Consider the following 23,628-nt stretch of genomic DNA (forward strand, 5'->3'; position numbering starts at 1 on the left):
TTGACTAATAAAATGACTGCCTTAAAGCCAGGAGGGAGACAGATTTGAGCTGGATGCATGTCTCCCTGGGAGTCAACTTTTCTTTTTTCCTTTTTGTTGAGAGAGAGTCTCACTCTGTGCCCAGGCTGGAGTGCAGTGAAGCGATCTCTGCTCACTGCAACCTAGGTTCAGGCGGTTCTCCTGCCTCAGCCTCCTGAGTAGCTGGAATTGCAGGTATCCACCACCACACTCAGCTAATTTTTGTATTTTTAGTGCAGACAGGGTTTCATCATGTTGGCCAGGTTGGTCTCAAACTCCAGATCTCACCTGGCTGACCCTTTTAAACTTTACCTCAAATATATAGTGGTGGATCTTTTCGATTTCTGTATAAATGGATTCACACTCTAAATATCCTACTATGACTTGTTTTCTTTCTTTAACTATATGAATAATTGGCCGGGCGTGATGGCTCATACGTGTAATCCTAGAACGTTGGGAGGCCAAGGCGGGCAGATCACCTGAGGTCAGGAGTTCCAGACCAGCCTGGGCAACATGGTGAAACCCTGTCTCCACTAAAAATGCAAAAATTAGCCAGGCGTGGTGGTGGGCGCCTGTAATCCCAGCTGCTCGGGAGATTGAGGCAGGAGAATCACTTGAACCTGGGGGGTGGAGGTTGCAGTGAGCCAAGATCGCACCATTGCACTCTAGCCTGGGCGACAGAGTGAGACTCCATCTTAAAAAAAAAATATATATATATATATATATATATATATATATATAAAATTATTTTGTCCTGGAGGTTATATTTTGTTTTACTGTGACATTAGTAAAGATACAGCTAGTACAGAAGTCAATGATTTCATGAATATTATTAAATCAAATCTTTACATTAAAAATATGAGTTGGGGCCAGGCGCGGTGGCTCACACCTGTAATCCCATCACTTTGGGAGGCTGAGGCAGATGGATCACCTGAGGTCAGGAGTTCAAGACCAGCCTGGCCAACATGGTGATACCCTGTCTCTACAAAAATACAAAAATTAGCCAGGCATGATGGCAGGTGCCTGTAATCCCAGCTACTCAGGAGGCTGAGGCAGGAGAATCACTTGAACCTGGGAGGCAGAGGTTGCAGTGAGCCAAGATTGCGCCATTTTATATATATATATATATATATATATATATATGTATGTATATATATATGAGTTGGAGCTGGGTGCAGTGGCTCACACTTGTAATCCCAGTACTTTGGGAGGCCAAGGCAGGTGGGTCACTTGAGGTCAGGAGTTGGAGACCAGCCTGGTCAACATGGTGAAATCCTGACTCTACTAAAAATACAAAAATTAGCCAGGTGTGGTGGCGCATGCCTGTAACCCCAGCTACTCAGGATGCTGAGGCATAAGAATTGCTTGAACCCGGGAGGTGGAGGTTGCAGTGAGCCAAGATTGTGCCACTGCACCCCAGCCTGGGTGACAGAGTGAGACTCTGCCTCAGAAAAAAAATCTACATATATATGTATGTGTGTATGTGTGTGTGTGTATATATATATATATATATAAAACAAGCACAGAAGTCAATGATTTCATGAATATTATTAAGTTAAATCTTTACATTAAAAATATAAGTTGAGTTTTGCACACATCGCCACTGCCTCCAGGGGCCCCATACTGTCAGCTATGGTCAACCCCACCAAGTTCTTCAATGAGCCCTTGGGCCGCATCTCCATCCAGCTGTTTGCAGACAAGTTTCCAAAGACAGCAGAAAATGTTTGTGCTCTGAGCATTGGAGAGAAAGGATTTGGTTATAAGGGTTCCTGCTTTCACAGAATTATTCCAGGGTTTATGTATCACGGTGGTGACTTCACACACCATAATGGCAGTGGTGGCAAGTACATCTATGGGGAGAAATTTGATGATGAGAACTTCATCCTGAAGCAGACAGGTTCTGGCATCTTGTCCAAGGAAAATGCTGGACCCAACACAAACGGTTCCCAGTTTTTCATCTGCAGTGCCAAGAGTGAGTGGTTGGATGGTGAGCATGTGTTCTTTGGCAAGGTGAAAGAAGGCATGAATATTGTGGAGGCCATGGAGGGTTTTGGGTCCAGGAATGGCAAGACCAGCAAGAAGATCACCATTGCTGACTGTTGACAACTCTAATAAGCTTGACTTGTGTTCGTTTTGTTTTGTTTTTGAGACAGTTTCACTCTTGCCATCCAGGCTGGAGTGCAATGTCACAATCTCAGCTCACTGCAACCTCCGCCTCCCAGGTTCAAGTGATTCTCCTGCCTCAGCCTCCTGAGTAGCTGGGATTACAGGTGAGCACCACCATGCCTGGCTAATTTTTGTATTTTTAGTAGAGACGGGGTTTCACCGTGTTGGCCAGGCTGGTCTTGAACTCCTGACCTCAGGTTATCCGCCCACCTTGGCTTCCCAAAGTGCTGGGATTACAGGCATGTGCCACTGTGCCCAGTCGACTTGTGTTTTATCTTAACCTCAAGACCATTCCTTCTCTAGCTCCGGAGAGCACTCCTCCACCCCATTTGCTCACAGTATCCTATAATCTTTGTGCTCTCACTGCAGTTCCCTTTGAGCTCCAAGTTTTCCTTATTCCCTTCCATGCCTAGCTGGATTGTAGAGTCAAGTTTATGATTATGAAATAAAAACTAAATAACGACAACAAAAAATATGAGTTGATTTAAATAAAAATATTAAGTAAATATTAGTATAGGTGGCAAGCGGATATGGCAAAAAAAATCAATAAAATTTGAATGCGAATGGCTAAAATTCAGGAAATATGGTTTTAATAAAAACAGATACAAGCTGTGGCACATGCTTGTAGTCCCAGCTGACGCGCAGGAGGGAGGAGTGCTTGAGCCCGGAAGTTCAGGGCCAGCCTGGGCAACATAGTGAGACCTCGTCTCAACAACAAAAATGAAAAAAATCAACAACAACAGAAACACAGATACATCTAAAATTGCTCTGGATCTTTGGAACAGGTCTGCCCTGAAGTGGTGTTTTATGGGCCTGGGCACTCTGGCACAAGCCCTTTCTGGGCACAAGGCGAAGTTGATGAGACTCATGCTTACTGCCAGCTTGCTCCAGGCCACTTTCAGCCACCAGCACCATGGCCTTCTGCCTCCTTAGTCTCTGTGCCTTCCCTGGGATATCCCCCAGGCTTGACTCTTCTCCCAACTCCTCTGTGCATGGCCTGAACTTGCCCTTGCAACCTGGCATGGATCAAGCTGGCTTCCTAGTTTCTGCCCCCCAGCTCCATTCACCCTTGGGTACTGGCCTCGCTTCATCACCTCTTTCTGTATCTACACCCTTTGCCACATCACTTTGCAGTGCCCTGTCAATGTGACTCTGGGCTGGCCATGAGACCTGTGTTGACCAACAGAACCAGGCTGAAGTGACAGTGCACCAGTTCCAGAGGCCCTGAGTGTCTCTATGCCATCTTGTGCATTTCTGCCATCTCTAAGATAAGGACGAAATCAGCAGGTCCTAGGATGAGGGTAAAATATGTGGAGCAGAGTTGCCTCAGCCAAGCCTCCAACCTCCAGCAGCACTCCAGCCCTCCCACAAACTCATGAAAAATAAGACATTATTGTTTTTTTTCAGCCATTGAGTTTTGGAGTGTCCATGTATCGGTTAGCTATTGCTGCGTATTTGTTGCACATCAATAGCTAACCGATACATGGATACAAAGCAGCAGCCCCTGGCCCCCACCCCTGTTCAGTGACTGCTGTACTCACACACAGAGTAGCAAATGCTTGCACAAGTGGGATCAAGCATTTTCCCACTTTCATAACCATGCCCCATGGCGTTGCCACTGATATTGCCCTGCCTAACACTGGGAAGAGGAGGTAGTGAGGGCAAATGGAACCTCTTTTGCTCAGTCCAGGGAGCAATAGGCAGCTGTCACCCACAAACGACATGGCTCCCACAATCTACTTCCCAGAACATAGTCCTGCCTAGCTGGGACTGGAGGTAGAATACAAGTTAGAGGTGTATTCCAGCCCCAGGGTGCTGGGTGAGGCCTGGGGATGTGTCCCTGCCCACAAGATAGAACTGGAATCTTCATGTCCACCAGATTCTGGGCCTCTCTCCTATGTCACAGATGGGAATTCTTCCCACATTATTCCCAGTGGATCTTCTCACTCTTTTCCAGGCTCCTTGGAGGTCACTGCCCTGATGACAACATGGTCTTCCCTTCAAGGAAGCCACGTTTCTAAGAGGGCTCTGGCATATGCATTGGTGAGTTGAAGTTTGACTGTGTTATAGCTTCTCTGCTGTTAGTGTGAGGTTTGAGGATTTTACTTTAACCACATGGATTAGTCAGAGAAACAGAATGAACAAGATACAGATGGCGCTGTAGACATAGCTATAGACCTGGAAGAGGGGATTTATAATGGAGATTGGCCTGAGTGATTAGGAGCCTAAGAAGTCCCACAGTATGTCATCTGCAGGTTGAAGAGCCACGGAAGCTGATGGTATCATTCAGTTTGAGCCTGAAGTTCTGAGAACCAGGAGCTTCAACGTCCCAGGGCAGGAGAAGGCGGATGTCCCAGGTCCAGAAGAGAGTGAATTTGCTTTTCCTCTGTCTTTTTGTTCTATTTGGGCCCTCAGTGGATTGAATGTTGCCCACCTACATTGGTGAGGGCAGATGTTTTTTACTCGGTCTACTGATTCGAGTACCAATCTCTTTGAAAACACCCTCCCAGATGCACCCAGAAATAATGTTGCACCTGCTATCTGGGTATCCCTTAACCCAGTCAAGCTGACAGCTAAAAGCAACCATCACACCACACTTTCACAAACACCTGGGTGCTTGCGGACTCACCTTTTACAATGGTTTTACCAGCCTCCTCCACAAGCACAGGCAAAGTCAGTTTCAAGGACAGGAGTCCCCCACTCTTGCTCGGTGTACTGGCGATCTAAACAAACACGTGCATTATAGGGGGTTTCTGTCATTTTTTAGCCACCTCGCTTTCATCCCTGGTCCTCATGACCCCTTGATTTCTTTCTGAGGAATTCCCTCCCTCCCACTGTGAGAACAGAGGGGCCAGGCCCTCCGTCTGTCTCCCAGCTCTAGGAGAGCCAGGGGTTGAGCCCCAGGCCAGAGCTCAGCCAATCAGAGGCTGTCCTGTGAGCAAGTGATACCGGGACTGATGGGATGGCTGGAGTGTGTGTTGCACAGATGCAACAGCAGCACACTGACCAGACTGTGCCCCTGTGAGAGCCGGGGTGGGGCTCCACTGCTCCCTAGGGCTCCCAGGAGCTCTGCCTGCCCTCAGCTTCCTGTCCAGGCTCTCTGAACCCCCTCTTATTATTTTGTTTAATTTTTAATTTTTTTTAGATGAAGTCTCCCTTTGTTGCCCAAGCTGGAGTGCAACAGTGTGATCTCGGTTCACTGCAACCTCCGCCTCCTGGATTCAAGTGGTTCTCCTGCCTCAGCCTCCCAGGTAGCTGGGATCACAGGCATGCACCACCACGCCCGGCTAATTTTTGTATTTTTGGTAGAGACGGGGTTTCACCATGTTGGCCAGGCTGGTCTCGAACTACTGGCCTTAGGTGATCCCCCTGCCTTGGCCTCCCAAAGTGCTGGGATTACAGGCGTGAGCCACCACACCTGGCTGCACCCTCTCTTGTTGATCCTTCTTGCTTGGTTAGGCAGAGACAGCCTCCAATTCTTGCAGCTACAAGGCCCGCACATGAAGGACAAAATGTTTTGGTTAATAATGTCTTCATGTGTGTAAGTCCTGTTTTTGTTTTCCAGTTGAATTGAGAGTTCCTTTTGGGCAGGAACTCTTTTTTCCCTTTGTCCTGGGTCCGGTACCTGGCATGCAGTAGATTCTAGGGCAGAGCTGGAGGCAGGGGGAGGCTGCCTAGAGCCAGAGGGCTTGTGTGTGAGGTCCGCCCCTGCACTCACTCACTGGGGGACCTTGGCTGAGTCCCGCAGCATTTTCAGTCTAGACATTGCATCAATTAAACAGGTGTGATGCTTATAATGATCACCCTCCTTCTTGGCCTCAGGGCCTCTGTGAGGTTTTAATGAATGAAGGCTGAAGAAACTCCACAGAGATGGTGACTTTCCCCCAGCACAGCTCTTGCCCTCAAGGAAGAGACACTCGAGCAAACAGGCAACTAGAAACAGGATGGCTTCGTGGGCGTGTGTGACTTACACAGGGCTCTGCACTCAGAAGAATCCCGTGACTGACTTAGGCTCTGCAGCTGCCATCTTGAAATTCTTAATAACTTTTGAATGGTGTTGGGGGTGGGGTTGGAGGGGATGGTCCACACTTTCATTTTGCACTGGGCACTACAAATTATGTAACCGGCTCTGATTAAAATGCTACAAGAACTAACATGAAACTGGACACAGAAACCAGACCCCAGAGCACATACCGTATGAGTCCATTGGTATGAAGTTTAAAAACAGATGGCACTAGTCTAAAGGATTGGAAGTTGGAATAGTGGTTACCAGGGCTGGCGGGAGGAAGGGATGGTGGATGGTGAACAAAAGGACCTTGGAGGGCTCCTGGGGTTCTAGGAATCAATCTTCCTTCTTTCTTTCCTTCCTTCCTTCCTCTTTCTCTCTTTCTTTCTTTTTGTTTTTATTTCAATAGGTTTTTAAGGAACAGGTGGTGTTGGTTACATGAATAAGTTCTTTAGCAGTGATTTCTGATATTTTGGTGCACCCATTACCCGAATAAAAATGTTCTCTCTTTCTTCCTCTCTCCTTCCTTCCTTCCTTCCTTCAACAGAATCTTATTCTGTTGCCCAGGCTGGAGTGCAGTGGTACAATTATAGCTTTTTGCAGCCTCAACCTCCTGGGCTCAAGTGATCTTCCTGCCCCAGCCTCCTGAGTAGCCAGGACTACAGGAATGTGCCAACATGCCTGGCTAATTTTAAAAATTTTTTTATAGAGAAGACGTCTCACTATGTTGCCCAGACTAGACTTGAACTCCTTCCCTCAAGTGATCTTTCCGCATCAGTCTTCCAAAGTGCTGGGATTGCAGGCATCAGCCACCTCACCCAGCCTTAGAAATGTTCTGTTTCTTGACCTGAGAGCTGGATATACAGGCTTGCTCACTTTGTGAAAATTCGCTAAGGATTTGTGCACTTTTCTGCATATGTGTTAAACTGCAGTACAAGGTTAAAAGAAAATGTGTGAAATGACCTATACATTGCAAAGGAAAGGCCAGGGTGTTGAGCTTGACCCACCTTGGGGATGCTCAGAGAAGGCTTCCCTGGAGAGGGGTCTGGGTCAGGTCCTGAAGGAGGAGCAAGGGATGGGGGTTGGGAAGTTTTGTGGCTCCCTACCAAGGGATGACGTGCCTGTCTGGCAGGAGCTAGGCTCATGCATGGCTCGGGAAAGCACCTGCTTGTACTGAGTCTGGCTCTGCCTGGGAGCTTGAGGATGCGAATGAATTGGAGACACAAAGACCAGCTTGTGGGGGCCGTGGACTCCACTCTCTGGGCTCGAGACTCCAGCTGCAGTGTGGAGGACAGCCTGGGGTGGGAGATGGGAGGCAGGGAGACCCTGCAGAGGCTACTGGACTTCCCAGGTGAGCAGTGATGGTGGCTTGGGCTGGGGGAGTGTAGACAGGAGAATGGATTCTGGAGACTTTATTCCAGTGGTAGCTGTGGTGGTCTTCATATAGGATCACAAATTCCTTGGCATTTGTCCCATCAAGAGATGAAGTCTCATTTCATCCCTCTTTTTTTTTTTTTTTTTTTCTGAAATGGAGTCTTGCTGTCTTGCTCAGGCTGGAGTGCAGTGGTGCAATCTCGGCTCACTGCAACCTCCGCCTCCCAGGTTCAAGTGATTCTTCTCCCTCAGCCTCCTGAGTAGCTGTGATTACAGGCACATGCCACCACACCTGGCTAATCTTTTATTTTAGTAGACACGGGGTTTCACCATATTGGCCAGGCTGGTTTTGAACTCCTGACCTCAGGTGATCCACCTGTCTCGGCCTCCCAAAGTACTGGGATTACAAGCATGAGCCACTGCACCCGGCTTTTTTTTTTTTTAGACAGAGTCTCACTCTGTTGCCCAGGCTAGAGTGCTGGAGTGCAATGGCGTGATCTCAGCTCACTGCAACCTCCACCTCCTGGGTTCAACCAATTCTCATGCCTCAGCCTTCCCAGTAGCTGGGATTACAGACGCCTGCCATCATGCCCAGCTAATTTTTGTATTTTTAGTAGAGATGGGGTTTTGTTATGTTGGTCAGGCTGGTCTCAAACTCCTGACCTCAAGTGATCTGCCCACCTCGGCCTCCCAAAATGCTGGGATTAGGCGTGTACGGTGCCCGGCCTAATTCCATCCTTCTTGAATGTGAGCTGGCCTTAGTGACTTGCTTCTGATGAGAGAATGTGGCTGAAGGGATACTACACGACACTCCAGGCTAGATTAGAAAAGGCCATGCCACTTCTGTCTGGCTCCCTTGGAACTCAACAGGCGTGCTGCAAAGAAGCCCAGGCTATAAGCCAAGGCCACATACAGGTGATCTGGTTGACTGCCCTACTGAGATCCCAGGTGATAGTTAATCTCAAGTCCAGATATGTGCAAGCAGAAGTTTTCAAGATGACCTCAGCTGCATGAGCCTCTGAATGAGAGCTGCCCGGCTGCCTGGCTGGGAGCGGTGATTTTTGCCACTGAGTTTGGCTGGTTTGCTAGCAGCAAGAAAACAGCAGCCTAGGCTGTTTCGAGGAATCACTAGAGAAGCTTAAAAACTTCCCACCGCCCAGGTCACGCCCAAGCATTATTTTTCGGAGCTCCCAACATGCGTCCAAGGTTGAGAAGGAGTGCAGGAGGCCAACCCTGAGGCCCCTGAGCCTCAGTGGAGACAGCAGTCTGGGCCGATGTCACGAAACGCCCCTTTCCTTTCCACCACCTCCCTTCACTCAGCTCTCTTTTGTCCCCGCCCACTTGTTTCCATCTTCAGTTCCTGGTAGATGAAAGGGATCCATTTAAGTGGCAGGGACTTTGAAATCAGTGTGTCAGTCCCTGATGCTTGTTTATTTTCAAAGCAACATAGGAGAATGGATGTGGAGGGGAAGCGGGGAGGCTCTCAAGGGCAGTAGTGGGAATAGGATTGCCAGATAAAATACAAGAGGCTGTATTAAATTTGAATTTCAGATAAACCATGAATTTTCTTTTCGGTAGAAGGGTGCTCCAAATATTACATGGACATACTTATACTAAAAGATTACTTGTTGTTTATCTGAAATTCAAATTTAATTGAATGACCTATATTTGTATTTGCTAAACCTGGCAACTCTAAGTGTGAAGCCAGGTCAAGGTGACATCCAGAACTCATTTAGGGACATTTGCAGACTCCCAAGTTCCTTCACCAGCAAAGTAGGAAACCTCTCAGGAATCTTCAGGCTCTTCCTCTTATTTAGAGAAAGTGAGGCTCCAAGACAGGAAGTAACACATTCAAAACAGGCAATTCTTGGTTTGCACATTATCATGGTCACTAAACACATGTATATTGAAACCGTGTTCTTGCTTTGCTGCTATGAATATTTGCATAGAGGTTTTTGTATTGACACAAATTTTCAACTCAGTTGGGTAATGCCTGGGATTGTGATTGCTGGGTTGTATAAGTCTATGTTTAACTTTGTAAGAAACTGCCAAACTGTCTTCCAGAATGGCTGTACCATTTTATCTTCCCACCAGGAATGAAAGAGAGTTTCAATTTCTCTACATCCTTGCCAACATTTATTTTCCATTAATTAAAAAAAAATTTAAGGCTGGGTGCGGTGACTCATGCCTGTAATCCCAGCACTTTGGGAGATTGAGGTGGGAGATTACTTGAGGTCAGGAGTTGGAGACCAGCCTGGCCAACATGGTGAAACCCCATCTCTACTAAAAATACAAAAATTAGCGGGGTGTGGTGGCAGGTGCCTGTAATCCCAGCTACTTGGGAGGCTGAGGCAGGAGAATGGCTTGAACCCAGGAGGTGGAGGTTGCAGTGAGCTGAGATAGTGCCACTGCACTCCATCCTGGGCCACAGAGTGAGACTCCATCTCAAAAAATTAAAGAAATAAAATAAAAAAATAAAAAATAATAGCTATCCTAGCAGCTGTGAGATGGTCTGTCATTGTGATTCAGATTTGCATTTCACTAGTAATTAGTGATATTGAGCATCTTTTCATGTGCCTATTGGCCATTTGTATATCTTCTTTGGAGAAATAGCTATGCAAGTTCTTTGCTCATTTTGGGGTTTTCCATGAAACTCCTACAACTCAACGACAACAAAAAAACAGTGCAATATATATATGCTTGATATTAAACCCTTATATATAAGATACAAGATTTGCAAGTGTTTCTTCTCGTTCTGTGTGTTATCTTTTCACTCTCTTGACAGTGTCTCTTTTTTTTTTTTTTTTTTTTGAGACGGAGTTTTGCTCTGTCTCCCAGGGTGGAGTGCAGTGGTGTGATCTCAGCTCACTGCAACCTCTGCCTCCAGGGTTCAAGTGACTATCCTGCCTCAGCCTCCCAAGTAGCTGGTACTACAGGTGCCACCCAACACCAGGCTAATTTTTTGTATTTTTAGTAGAGATGGGGTTTCACCATGTTGGCCAGGCTGGTCTTGAACTCCTGACCTTAAGTGATCTGCCCACCTCATCCTCCCAAAGTGCTGGGATTACACGCATGAACCAATGAGCCCAGTTGATAGTGTCCTTTGATGCATAAAAGTTTTTAATTTTGATGACATCCAATTTACAGTTTTTTTCTTTTGCTACCTGTGCTTTTGGTGGCCTATTTGAGAAACCATTGCCAAATCTAAGATCATGATTGCCCCTATGGTTTCTTCTGAGTTTGACTTTAGGTCTTACGTTCAGGTCTTTGATCAATCTTGAGTTAATTTTTATTCATAGTGTAAGGCAAGGGTCCAACTTCATTCTTTTGCATGTGGATATCCAGCTTCCTTGGCACCATTTGTGTTTTTTTTTTTCCTTTTCCATATATATTCTTCTTACGTAAGGCACCATTTATTAAAGAGACTGTCCTTTTCTTATTGAATGGTCTTGAAATTTTCATCAAAAATCAGTACGCTAGAGGGTTTATTTTCTGGGCTCTTTATTCTAGCCTATTGGACTATATGACTATCTGAGACCACAATGTTTTTTGTTTTTTTGTTTTTTGAGACAAAGTCTTGCTCTGTCACCCAGGCTGGAGTGCAGTGGTGCGATCTCGGCTCACTGCAACCTCTGCCTCCTGCATTCAAGTGATTCTCGTGCCTCAGCCTCCCAAGTAGTAGACAGGAATACTACTAGCTGCCACCATGCCTGTCTTTTTTTTTTTTTTTCTGTAGTTTTAGTACAGACAGGGTTTCACCATGTTGGCCAGGCTGGCCTCGAATTCCTGACCTCAAGTGATCTACCTGCCTTTGCTTCCCAATGTGTTGGGATTACAGGCATGAGCCATCTGCCTGGCTTCATAGTATTTTGATTACTGTAGCTTTGTAGTAAGTTTTGAAATCAGGAAGTATGAGACCTCCAACTTTGTTCTTCTTTTTCGGTTATTTTGGTTATTTGGGGTCTCTTGAAATTCCATACAAATTTTAGGACCAGTTTGCCTACTTCTGCAAAAAAAATGCCATTGGGATTGGATAGGAATTGCACTGAATCTGTAGATGGCTTTGGAGAACATTGTTGTATTAGTCTGCTTAAACTGCTATAACAAAATACCATGACAGGTGGCTTAAACAATAGAAATTTATATTCCTCACAGCTCTGGAAACTAAGGGTCCATGATGAAGGTGTTGGAAAAGCCAGTTTCTCATGAAGTTTCTCTTCCTGGCTTGTCCATGACCACCTTCTTACTATGTCCTTGGATGGTCTTTCCTTGCATGCAGAGCAAGAGAAAGCTCTCTGGTATCTCTGCCAGGATAGGGACACTAATCCTATTGAACCAAGGCCCCACCTTCATTTAACATTAATTACTTCCATAAAGGCCCTATCTTCAGAAACAGTCCCATTGGCGGTTAGGGCACTGACATATGCATTTTGGAAGAACACTAACATTCAGCCCATAACAATTGTCATCTTAACAATATTGTCTTCCAATCCATGAAGGCAAGATGTTCTTCTGCATATTTCTGTTTAATTTCTTTCAGCAGTGTTTTGTAGTTTTCAATGTACAAACTTGCTCCTCCTTGGTTAATTTTTTACTAAATATTTTATTCTTGATGTTACTGTACATGGAATTGTTTTCTCAATTTTCTTTTCAGATTGTTGTTTCCTACTACTTAGAAATATATATCCTACTATATAGAAACTGATTCTTGTGTGTTGATTTTGTATCCTGCAGCTTTGCTGAATTTATTAGCTCTAACAGTTGTGTGTGTGTGTGTGTGTGTGTGTTGGGTGGGTATTCATTAGGATTTTCTACATATAAGATTATATTATCTACCAAGAGAGATAATATTACTTCTTCTTTTCTAACTTGGCTGCCTTTCATTTCTTTATCTTGCCTAGTTGCTGTGACTAGAACTCTTAGTACTACGCTAAATAGTAGTGGTAAAAGTGGGCATCCTTGTCTTGTTCCCAATTTAGAGGAAAAAAATCTTCAGTCTTTCATTATTATGTTAGTTATGGGCTTTTCTTATATGGTCCTTATAACGTTGAAGAGGTTCGTTTCTATTCCTACTTTACTAAGTGTTTTATCTTGATGTTGGATTTTGTCAAATGCTTTTTCGGCATCATTTGAGATGATGATTATGATGATGATGATTATTATTATTATTATTTGAGACACAGTCTTGGTCTGTCACCCAGGCTGGAGTGCAGTGGTGTGATCTCAGCTTACTGCAACCTCCGCCTCCCGGGCTCAAGTGACTCTCCTGCCTCAGCCTCCCAAGTAACTGGGATTACAGGTGTCTGCCACCGCACCCGGCTAATTTTTGTATTTTTAGTAGAGATGGGGTTTCACCATAATGGCCAGGCTTGTCTTGAACTCCTGACCTCAGGTGATTCACCTGCCTCGGCCTCCCAAAGTGCTGGGATTACAGGCGTGAGCCACCGTGCCAGGCCCATTTGAGATTATTATGTGGTTTTCCCCCCTTCATTCCTTTTTTTTTTTTTTTTTTTTTTTAGACTGAGTTTCCCTCTTGTTGCCCAGGCTGGAGTGCAGTGGCACGATCTCGGTTCACTGCAACCTCTGCCTCCCGGGTTCAAGCAATTCTCCTGCCTCAGCCTCCTGAGTAGCTGGGATTGCAGGTGCCCATCACAACATCCAGCTAATTTTTTGTATTTTTAGTAGAGACAGAATTTCACCATGTTGGCCAGGCTGGTCTCGAACTCCTGACCTCAGGTGATCCACCCGCCTCAGCCTCCCAAAGTGCTGGGATTACAGGTGTGAGCCACCACACCCGGACTACATCGATTTATTTTTATATGGTGAATCACCATTGTGTCTCTGGAATAAATTCCACTTGTTCATGGTATATAATCTTACAAATACGCTGCCAAATTCGTTAGTATTTTGTTGAGAATTTTTGTGTTTATGTTCATAAGGAGCAGTGGTCTGCAGTTTTCTTTTCTCTCAGTGTCTTTGTCTTGCTGGCCTCATAGAATGTGTTCTTTCCTCTTCAATCTTTAGAAGAGTTTGAGAAGGATTTGTGTTACTTCTTTAAATGTTCAGTAGAATTCATCTTGAAACAATCTGTTCCTGGGCTTTTTTGTTGGAAAGTTTTTGATTACTGATTCAATATCCTTACTTGTTATAGATCCAATCAGATTTTCTATTTCTTCTTGAGTTAGTTTTGGTAGTTTGTGTTTTTCTAAAAATTTGTACATTTCATCTAAGGTTTTCCGATTTTTTGGAGTACAATTGTTTATAGTATTATCCAATTTATTTCTGCAAAACAGTACTGTCTCACTTTCATTTCTGATTTTAGTAATTTGACTCTTTTCTCTTTTTTTCTTAGTCAATTTTGTTGATCTTTAAAAACATCAACTTTTCACTGGGTGTGGTGGCTCACTCCTGTAATCCTAGCACTTTTGGAGGCTGAGGTGGGTGGATTGCCTGAGCTCAGGAGTTCAAGATCAGCTTGGGCAACACGGTGAAACCCTATCTCTACTAAAATACAAAAAAATTAGCCAGGCGTGATGGTGTGTACCTGTAATCCCAGCTACTCAGGAGGCTGAGGCAGGAGCATTGCTAGAACCTGGGAGGCGGAGGTTGCAGTGAGCCGAGACTGTGCTACTGCACTCCAGCCTGGGCAACAGAGTGAGACTCGATCTCTTTAAAAAAAAAAAAAATCAACTTTTATTTTCATTGATTTCCTCTATCATTTTTCTATTTTCTGTTTTGTTTTTCTCCACTCTAATCTTTGTTATTCCTTCTTTCTTTTTCTTTTCTTCCCTTTTTTTTTTTTTTTTTTTTTTTGAGATGAAGTCTTGCTCTGTCACCCAGGCTGGAGTGCAGTGGTGCCATCTCGGCTCAGTGCAACCTCTACCTCCCAGGTTTCAGTGATTCTCCTGCCTCAGCCTCCCAAGTAGCTGGGATTACAGGTGCCTGCCACCACGCCCGGCTAATTTTTGTATTATTAGAAGAGACGGGGTTTCACCATGTTGGCCAGGCTGGTCTTGAACTTCTGACCTTAGGTGATCCACCTGCCTTGGCCTCACAAATTGCTAGGATTACAGGCATCAGCCACCATGCCTGGCCTTATTCCATCTTTCTGCTAGTTTTGGTTTTAGTTTACTCTTCTTTTTCTAGTTACCTAAGCCACATAGTTAGGTTATTGATATGTTAGTTTGCTAGGGCCATGATAACACTTTATCACGAAGTGAGTAGCTTAAACAATGGAAATTTATTTTCTCACAATTCTGGAGGCTGTAAGTCCAAGATCAAGGTGTCAGCAGGGTTGATATTTTCTCAGGCCTCACCCCTTGGCTTGCAGATGCTGCCTTCTCACTACAATCCCACGTGGTTTTTCTTATGTGTACACACATGCTACTGTTCAGATCTCTTCTTCTCTGTTATGACATGAGGTCTTGCTCTGTAGCCCAGGCTGTAGTGCAGTGGTGAGCTCATGGCTCACTGCAGCTTCGACCTCTTGGGCTCAAGCAATCCTCCTGCCTTAGCCTCCCAAGTCGCTGTGACTACAGGCATGTGCCACCAAACCTGGCTTATTTTTATTTTATTTTATTTATTTATTTATTTATTTATTTATTTATTTATTTATTTATTTTTAGAGACCAGGTCTCACTATGTTGCTCAGGATAGTCTTGAATCCTGGGCTCAAGTGATCCACCTGCTTTGGCTTCCCAGGGAATTGGTAGCATAAGTGCTTGGATTACAGGCATGAGCCAACATGCCCATATTATTTTCTTACTTTCCATCCTTTCGAATCTTTTGATCCAAAGTAAGTCTCTTGCAGACAGCATATAAATTAATAATTTTTAGAAATCCATTCTATCAATCTCTGCCCTTTAATTAGACAGTTTAGTCCATTTACATTTAAAGTAATTACCAATAAAGGATTTAATTCTGCCATTTATTTAATAGCTATTTGCTTTTCTGTACATTTTTTTAACTTTGTTCCTCAATTCCTCCACTACTACATTTTTTTGGTATTTAATAGATTTTAGTGTATCATTTTGATTCCTTTTTTCTTTCCCTGTCTGTATATTTTTTAGTTATTTTCTTAGCGGTTACCTTGGGGATCACAATTAGCATCTTAAATTTATAACACCCTAATTTGAATAATACTAACTTAGTTTTAAGAGTATACAAATACTTTGCTCCTATACATCTCTTTCCCTCCCTCTTTATATTATTATTGTCCCAGATCATATCTTTATACATTCTGTGCCCATTAACATAGATTTATAATTATTGTTTCATGCATTTGCCCTTTAAATGATAGGTGAAAAACAAAGTATTATGAACCAAACCTACAATAATACTGGCTTTTATATTTACTGATGTATGTAGTACTACATTTTTTTGGTATTTAATAGATTTTAGTGTATCATTTTGATTCCTTTTTTCTTTCCCTGTCTGTATATTTTTTAGTTATTTTCTTAGCGGTTACCTTGGGGATCACAATTAGCATCTTAAATTTATAACACCCTAATTTGAATAATACTTAGTTTTAAGAGTATACAAATACTTTGCTCCTATACATCTCTTTCCCTCCCTCTTTATATTATTATTGTCCCAGATCATATCTTTATACATTCTGTGCCCATTAACATAGATTTATAATTATTGTTTCATGCATTTGCCCTTTAAATGATAGGTGAAAAACAAAGTATTATGAACCAAACCTATAATAATACTGGCTTTTATATTTACTGATGTATGTAGTTACTATTTTTATCAGTGTTCTTTTTTTTTCTCATCATGGCTTTGAATTACTATCACGTTTCCTTTCATTTCAGCCTGATGGATTCATTTTAGCAGCTCTTGTAGAGCAGGGCTACTAGCAATGAGCTTTCTCTGCATTTATTTATCTGAAAATGTCTTAATTTCTCCTTTATTCCTGAAGGATAGTTTGTCTGGTAGGAAATTCTTGGTTGACAGTCTTTTTTTTTTTTTTTTTCTTTTCCCAGGACTTTAACTGTGTTATTCCACTGCCTCTGGGCCTCTGGTTCCTTTTCTTTTCTTTTCTTTTCTTTTCTCTTTTCTTTTTTTTTTGAGGTGGAGTCTCACACTGTCATCCAGGCTGGAGTGCAATGGTGCCGTCTTGGCTCACTGCAACCTCTGCCTTCCAGGTTCAAGCAATTCTCCTGCCTCAGTCTCCCAAGTAGCTGGGATTACAGGTGCCCGCCACCACGCCTGGCTAGTTTTTTGTATTTTTAGTAGAGACAGGGTTTCACTATGTTGACCAGGCTGGTCTAGAATGCCTGACCTCATGATCCACCTGCCTTGGCCTCCCAAAGTGCTGGGATTATAGGCGTGAGCCACTGTGCCCAGCACTTAAAAAAATTTTTTTTTGAGATGGAGTTTTGCTTTTTTAGAGTTTTGCTCTTGTGCCCAGGCTGGAGTGCAGTGGTGCAATCTTGGCTCACTGAAACCTCCACCTCCCAGGTTCAAGCGATTCTCCAGCCTCAGCCTCCCAAGTAGATAGGATTACAGGTGCCCACCACCGCATCTGGCTAATTTTTGTATTTTTAGTAGAATGGGGTTTCGCCATATTGGTCAGGCTGGTCTTGAACTCCTGACCTCAGGCGATCTGCCCACCTCGGCCTCCCAAAGTGCTGGAATTACAGGCCTGAGCCACTGCACCCAGCCCCTCTATGGTTTCTGATGAAAGCTTAGCTATTAATGTTACTGAGGACTCCTTGTACCTTACAAGTTGTTCCTCTCTTGCTGCTTTCAAGATTCTCTTTTTGTTTCTGATTTTTGACAATCTGGCTGTGGGTTTCAGTATGAATCTCTGAGTTTCTCGCGCTTGTAATTTGTTAAGCTTCTTGGACGTGTATGTTCATATCCTTCATCAAATTTGGGAAGTTTTCAGCCATTATTTCTTCAAATTTCTTTTTCTGTCCCTTCCTGTTCCTCTTCTCCTTCAGGAACTTCTACTATGCATATGTTGATATATGCTTGATGGCATCACATGGATCTATCAGGCTCTGTTCATTTTTCCTTTTCTTTTTTTTGAGATAGAGTCTCACTCTATTGCCCAGGCTGGAGTGCAGTGGCATGATCTTGGCTCACTGCAACCTCCTCCTTCTTGATTCAAGTGATTCTCTGGCCTCAGCCTCCCCAGTAGCTAGGGTTACATGTGCGCGTCACAATGCCTGGCTAATTTTTGTATTTTAGTAGAGATGGGGTTTCACCATGTTGGCCAGGCTGATCTCAAACTCCTGAATTCAAGTGATCCACCCTCCTCGGCCTCCCAAAGTGCTGGGATTACAGGCATGAGCCACCATAGCCAGCCTATTTTTCGTTATTTATTTTTCTCTCTTTACAACTGGACAATTTCAATTGCCTTATCTTCAAGTTCACTGGTTCTTTCTTCTTCCTGATTCTTCAGATCAGCTTTTTGATCTCTCTAGTGAATTTCTAAGTTCAAGCTATTGTACTTTTCGGCTCCAGGATTTCTATTTTGTTCCTTTTTATAAGATTAAACTATCTCTTTATTGGCCTCCCCTATTTGTTCATATATTATTTTGGTTTCCTTTAGCTCATTGGGTGTAAGACAGTTGATTTAATGTCTTTGACTAATGTTTCCAATGTAAGGGCTTCCTTGGGGATGGCTTCTATCGAATTCTTTTTTTCCCCCTGTGAATAGGCTATACTTTCCTTTTTCTTTGTATGCTTTGTAATATTTTGTTGAGCACTTGGCATTTTGGGTATTATTGTAGTAACTCTGAAAATCAGATTCTCCTCCTCTTCAGGGATTGCTGATTTTTGCTTGTTGAGGGTTGCAGCCATCTGTTTGTTTAGAGACTTTTCCAAACTATGTTTGCAAAGTGTGTAGTCCTTATTGCATGTGGTTACTGATGTTTTTGTTTCATAATCTTTACAGGCAACCAGTGACCTGGAAATGATATCTGTAAATTTCTGGCTACAAAAAGGTGTTCTTTACTTTCAAATCTCCTGATGGATGCTGCCATAGGAAGCACAAGAGGGCTGAAACCAATACAGGAGTCTGTGCTAATCCCTCAGGACTCAAAAATCCCCCAATTTTTGGAGGACAAGGGTCATCTTGCCCACCTTGCAACCAGCCAGCCATTCCAGGAAAGCTATTCCTGCAGCCTCATGGTAGGGTGAGGGCTGAGAAATGGGGCATGGCAGCTGTTTTGCATCCACCCTGTTGCTGTTCTCTTACTAACAACCAGCAGCCTCTTTTTTCATCAAGAACTCCCCTGGCTGTTTATTCATGTCTCATGAGGTTCGCCCGTCTAATTTTTTGTATCTTTAGTAGAGATGGGGTTTTACCATATTGGCCAGGCTGGTCTCGAAATCCTGACCTCAGGAGATCCATCTGCTTTGGGCTCCCAAAGTTTTGGGATTACAGATGTGAATTATTGTGCCCAGCCAAGGCTGGGTAATTTGTAAAGAAAGGAGGTTTATTTGGCTCACAGTTCTGTGGGCCATACAAGCATGTGGCACCAACATCTGCTTGGTTTCTGGTGAGGCCTCAGGAAGCTTCCAATCATGGTGGAAGGCAAATGGGGAGCTGCACGACATGTGGCAAGTGGAAGTAAGAGCAAGGGAGCAAGAGAGGAAGGAGGAGGTGCCAGGCTCTTTTAAACAACCAGCTTTCATGTGAACTCATTACTGCAGAAGAGCAGCAAACCATTCATGAGGGATCCGCCCTCAAGACCCAAACACCTCCCACTAGGCCCCACTTCCAACATTAGGGATCACGTTTCAACATGAGATTTGGGGGAACAATATCCAAACCATGTTAGTGGCCCTCTATTGACTCCAACATCTATGAACAGGGCTGGTGCTTGCCTTGGTCAACTCTTGTCTCCCATTCCCAGTGGGGGGCCTGGCACATGAAGAAAGGATTAACCAATAATAAGTAATAAAGTAATAAGGTAATAAAATAATATTTACTTTTTTTTTTTTGAGACAGAGTCTCACTCTGTCACCCAGGCTGGAGTGCAGTGGCACCATCTCGGCTCACTGCAAGCTCTGCCTCCCGGGTTCATGCCATTCTCCTGCCTCAGCCTCCCGAGTAGCTGGGACTACAGGTGACCGCCACCACACCTGGCTAATTTTTTGTGTTTTTAGTAGAGATGGGGTTTCACCATGTTAGCCAGGATGATCTTGATCTCCTGACCTCGGGATCTGCCCACCTCGGCCTCCCAAAGTGCTGGGATTACAGACATGAGCCACCGTGTCTGGCCTACCATTTTTTTTTTTTTTTTCTGAGAGGAGTTTCACTCTTGTTGCCCAGACTGGAGTGCAATGGCATGATCTCGGCTCACTGCAACCTCCACTTCCAGGGTTCAAGTGATTCTCCTGCCTCAGCCTCCCCAGTAGCTGGGATTACAGGCATGCACCACCACACCTGGCTAATTTTGTGTTTTTAGTAGAGGTGGGGTTTATCCATGTTGGTCAGGCTGGTCTTGAACTCCCGACCTGAGGTGATTTGCCTGCCTTGGCCTCCCAAAGTGCTGGGATTACAGGCGTGAGCCACTGCGCCTTGCCAAATTTTTTTTTTTTTTTTTTTTTTTTTTTTTTTTTTTTAGACGGAGTGTCATTCTGTTGCCCAGGCAGGAGTGCAGTGGCATGATCTCTGCTCACTGCAACCTCTGCCTCCCAGGTTCAAGCGATTCTCCTACCACAGCCTCCCGAGTAGCTGGGATTACAGGTGTGTGCCACCACGGCAGCTAATTTTTGTATTTTTAGTAGAGATGGGGTTTCATCATGTTGGCCAGGCTGGTCTCAAACTCCTGACCTCAAATGATCCACCTGCCTCCACCTCCCAAAGTGCTGGGATTACAGGCATGAGCCACTGTGCCCGGCCAAAGCTGATCATTTGAAAGTGTGATAAGTGCTACAAAGAAAATTTAAAAAGTGAGGTGAGGGCAGATGCCTAGAGGAGAGGGGAGGGGCTTTTGTGGACAGGAGATCAAGAAAGCCCTGTTATTATTTGAACTGAGGCCTGAGTAATGGCAAGGAGGCAACCATGGAAAGATATGGGAGAAATATTGCAGGCAGAGACATCAGCAGGTGCAAAGGCCCTGAGGCAGGAACTAGTCTGGAGTATCTGAAGAAGAGAGAAATTGTTGTGGTTGGCTTGAGTGGTAGGGGGCTTGGTTGGAGGTGGGGAAGGTGGGTCCGACAATGCTGAATACTAGTAGGATGTCTGGATTTGATTCTGGTTGCTGTGGGAAGCCATGGAGGGCCCTAGAAGGGAGACTGACATGACCTGATCCCCTTTGAAAAGCTCACCCAGACTGCTGAGTGGATAATAGTTTAGGGGTGTGCGAATTGGATGTCTTTGGCTGCTCATGATAGAAAATTGTCCTGGTCATTTAGAAAATTTACTGGCCTTTTAAACGGGAAGTTCAGAAGTGATGCAGACTCCAGAGCTGGTTGATTCAGCCCTGGATCAAGTTCTGTGATGCTGTCAAGGATTGGGTTCTGTTCTCAGCTCTGCTGACCGCAGATCGCACTTCATTCTGAGTACTGGAGTGTCTAGGTGGTCTGGGGGGCTGTCTGATACACATGGGGCTACCTGCTTTGCACTTCCTGGCCAAGGGGATAGACTGATTCCTTATGGGAGCACTTTTGAAGAATGAGGAAGAACCTTCTCAGGAGAGGCGTGGTGGCTCTTGCCTGTAATCCCAGCACTTTAGGAGGCCAAGGCGGGTGGATCACTTGAGACCAGGAGTTTGAGAACAGCCTGGCCAACATGGTGAAACCCTGTTTCTACTAAAAATACAAAAATTAGCCAGGTGTGGTGGCGCGCGCCTGTAGTCCCAGCTACTCAGGAGGCTGAGGCAGGAGAATTGCTTGAACCCAGGAGGCAGAGGGTGCAGTGAGCCAAGATGGCACCATTGCACTCCAGCCTGGGCAACAGAGGAAAAAAAAAAAGAACCTTCCCAGAAGCCTCCAGGAAGTCTCTGTTTGGACGACATCGCACACCCATTCTTGAACCAACTATTTAGAAGGGAGATGCATCACCCCCTTTGCCTGGAGCTAGGGGGTGGGTCAGCTTCCTACAGGCACAGGACTATGTGGTCGCGGGTTAAGCCCCTAAACGAGGGGAAGTGGGGTGGGCAGCAGCCGATCTCCATTACAAGGGACAAGAGTAGGGGCAGCAAGGCCAGATCAATGGTTGCTGAGGTGGCTGGGGATGGAGAGAGGATGGTGGTGGCAGAAGAGGTGGTAACAATGGTCAGGTCCTGGCTGTTCCAGAGGTGATGATGGTTGGATGTGCAGTGAGGAAAAGACAGGAATGAACATTTATCTTTTCCCAAGTTGTCCTTGCTTTCTTCCTTTGAAGCCATAAAAAGGAAAAAAAGGGTGGATCTGGACTTGGGAGCTGGGCAGGAGTGAGGGAAGAGAAGCAGAGCAAGCAGGCACACCAGGCTGTGACTCTGCAGGCATCTCTCTGCCTAGACCTGTCTGTATGACGTGGAACGAACACGACCCATCTTTACTGCTAGCGACTGCAGCAGATAAGGCAAGGCCACTTTCACGCAGTTAGGTTAATAGGAGGCTGTACAAAGGGCTGTAGGAGGAAGTGGGCACAGGAGTTCTAAAATAATTGGAACGGCCAGGTGTGGTAGCTCACACCTGTAATCCTAGCACTTCAGGGAATCCAAGACAGGAGGTTCGCTAAGACAGGAGGCTCGCTTAATGTCAAGACCAGCCTGGGCAACATAGTGAGACCCCGCCTCTACAAAAAATAGAAAAATTAACAGGATGTGTTGGTGCGGGCCAGTGGTCCCAGCTACTCCTGAGGCTGAGGTGGGAAGATCGCTTGAGTCTAGGAGTTTGAGGCTGCAGTGAGAAATGATGGCACTACTGCACTCCAGCCCGGGTGACAGACCAAGACTCGATCTCTTAAAAAAAAAAAAAAAAAAAGTGGGGGCAAAGTTATCCTTGGAAAATTTCTTAGTCCATTCATAGCAGCATATTAAAATTAGTACAGTAGCTTAATTTATATAAGAGAAAATACAATGTGTACAGTAATTAATGAACATGCAAAATATAATTGTATATTTCAACTCACTAAAAAGGCACAGGAAGAGTTGAATTTGCTAAAATTAAATGTGCTTATGAAACAGCTCTAGTACATGAATTAAGCTCCTAGATACAGATACAGATGCAGCGCCAAACGACGGGGAGGGAGATGGGGCACTCAAGGCGACACGCGGCTCTTGTTGCCGAGCGTTTCCTGGGCGTGGAGCTTCTATAGAATGTAAGCTTTTTTTTTTTAAGGTTTCAAAGCCTATATTTAGTGCTTTCATATACGTAATCTCAAAAAAAAAAAAGAAAGAAATATCGGCATAAAATGTAAGCTTCCAGAGGGATGCAAACGCAGCCCGGCAGCGGACACCGCCAGCCCCAGCCACGCGGTTCGCATCAAGCGCCCTCCCCTGGGGGCGGGGCCTGCGCGAGCTGGGCGTGTCGGGCGCGGGGCCTGCGCGCTTGCTTCCGGCGTGCCAGAGAGGCGGGGCGTGTGGGGAGGCGCGGCCGCCACGGGACGCCTGGCTGGGCCCGCACCGGAGAGGCGTCTCGGTACCTGGCAGGCGGCCTGCTACTCGGAGCCCGCTGCGGGGCGGCGGCGGCGGCGACATGCACGTGTGAGATGCGGCAGCGGGCGGCGGCGGGCGCGGCCTCCTGGGCGCGGGGCGCGCGGTGCCTGAGGGCGGGCGCGCGGGCGCTGGGCAACCGCCGGCCGCGCCGCCTGCGCAGGCGCTGGTTCAGGACTCACACGCCGCGCTGAGGCCCGCGGGCCCGTCATGGAGGCGCCCACCGTGGAGACGCCCCCCGACCCCTCGCCCCCTTCGGCCCCGGCCCCTGCCCCGGTTCCGTTGCGCGCCCCGGATGTGGCGCGGCTGCGCGAGGAGCAGGAAAAGGTAACTAGCAGCCCCGCGCCGCTTCCGCCTCCGCCCGCCGGGCTGCCCCTGCCTGTGCTCTGGGCCGCCGCCCCGCGTGGCCTAGGCCCAGCTGCCCGGGCCCCCGGAGGGAACGGGGAGAAACTTTTGTCA

The 23,628-nt window shown here is 45.6% G+C and overlaps 1 protein-coding gene across 6 annotated transcripts in view; it reads left to right on the forward strand.

Annotated features, from left to right (window-relative positions):
- Positions 1-4,086: 4,086 nt before the first annotated feature.
- Positions 4,087-23,628, forward strand: part of URI1 (URI1 prefoldin like chaperone) — a 92,644-nt gene continuing 73,102 nt past the window's right edge. For 2 of the 6 annotated variants that reach the window (XM_055104385.2, XM_055104390.2), the window contains exon 1: positions 4,090-4,227. In XM_055104385.2, coding sequence (XP_054960360.1) covers positions 4,165-4,227 — 63 coding nt within the window. In that variant the 5' untranslated portion in view covers positions 4,090-4,164. Of the gene's footprint in view, positions 4,228-23,089; positions 23,497-23,628 lie in introns of those variants that run through there. The other 4 variants (XM_055104388.2, XM_003816217.5, XM_003816218.6 and 1 more) reach the window with 4 other exon arrangements.

This window comes from Pan paniscus, chromosome 20, assembly GCF_029289425.2.
Source record: "Pan paniscus chromosome 20, NHGRI_mPanPan1-v2.0_pri, whole genome shotgun sequence".
Classification (NCBI taxonomy): Eukaryota; Metazoa; Chordata; class Mammalia; order Primates; family Hominidae; genus Pan; species Pan paniscus.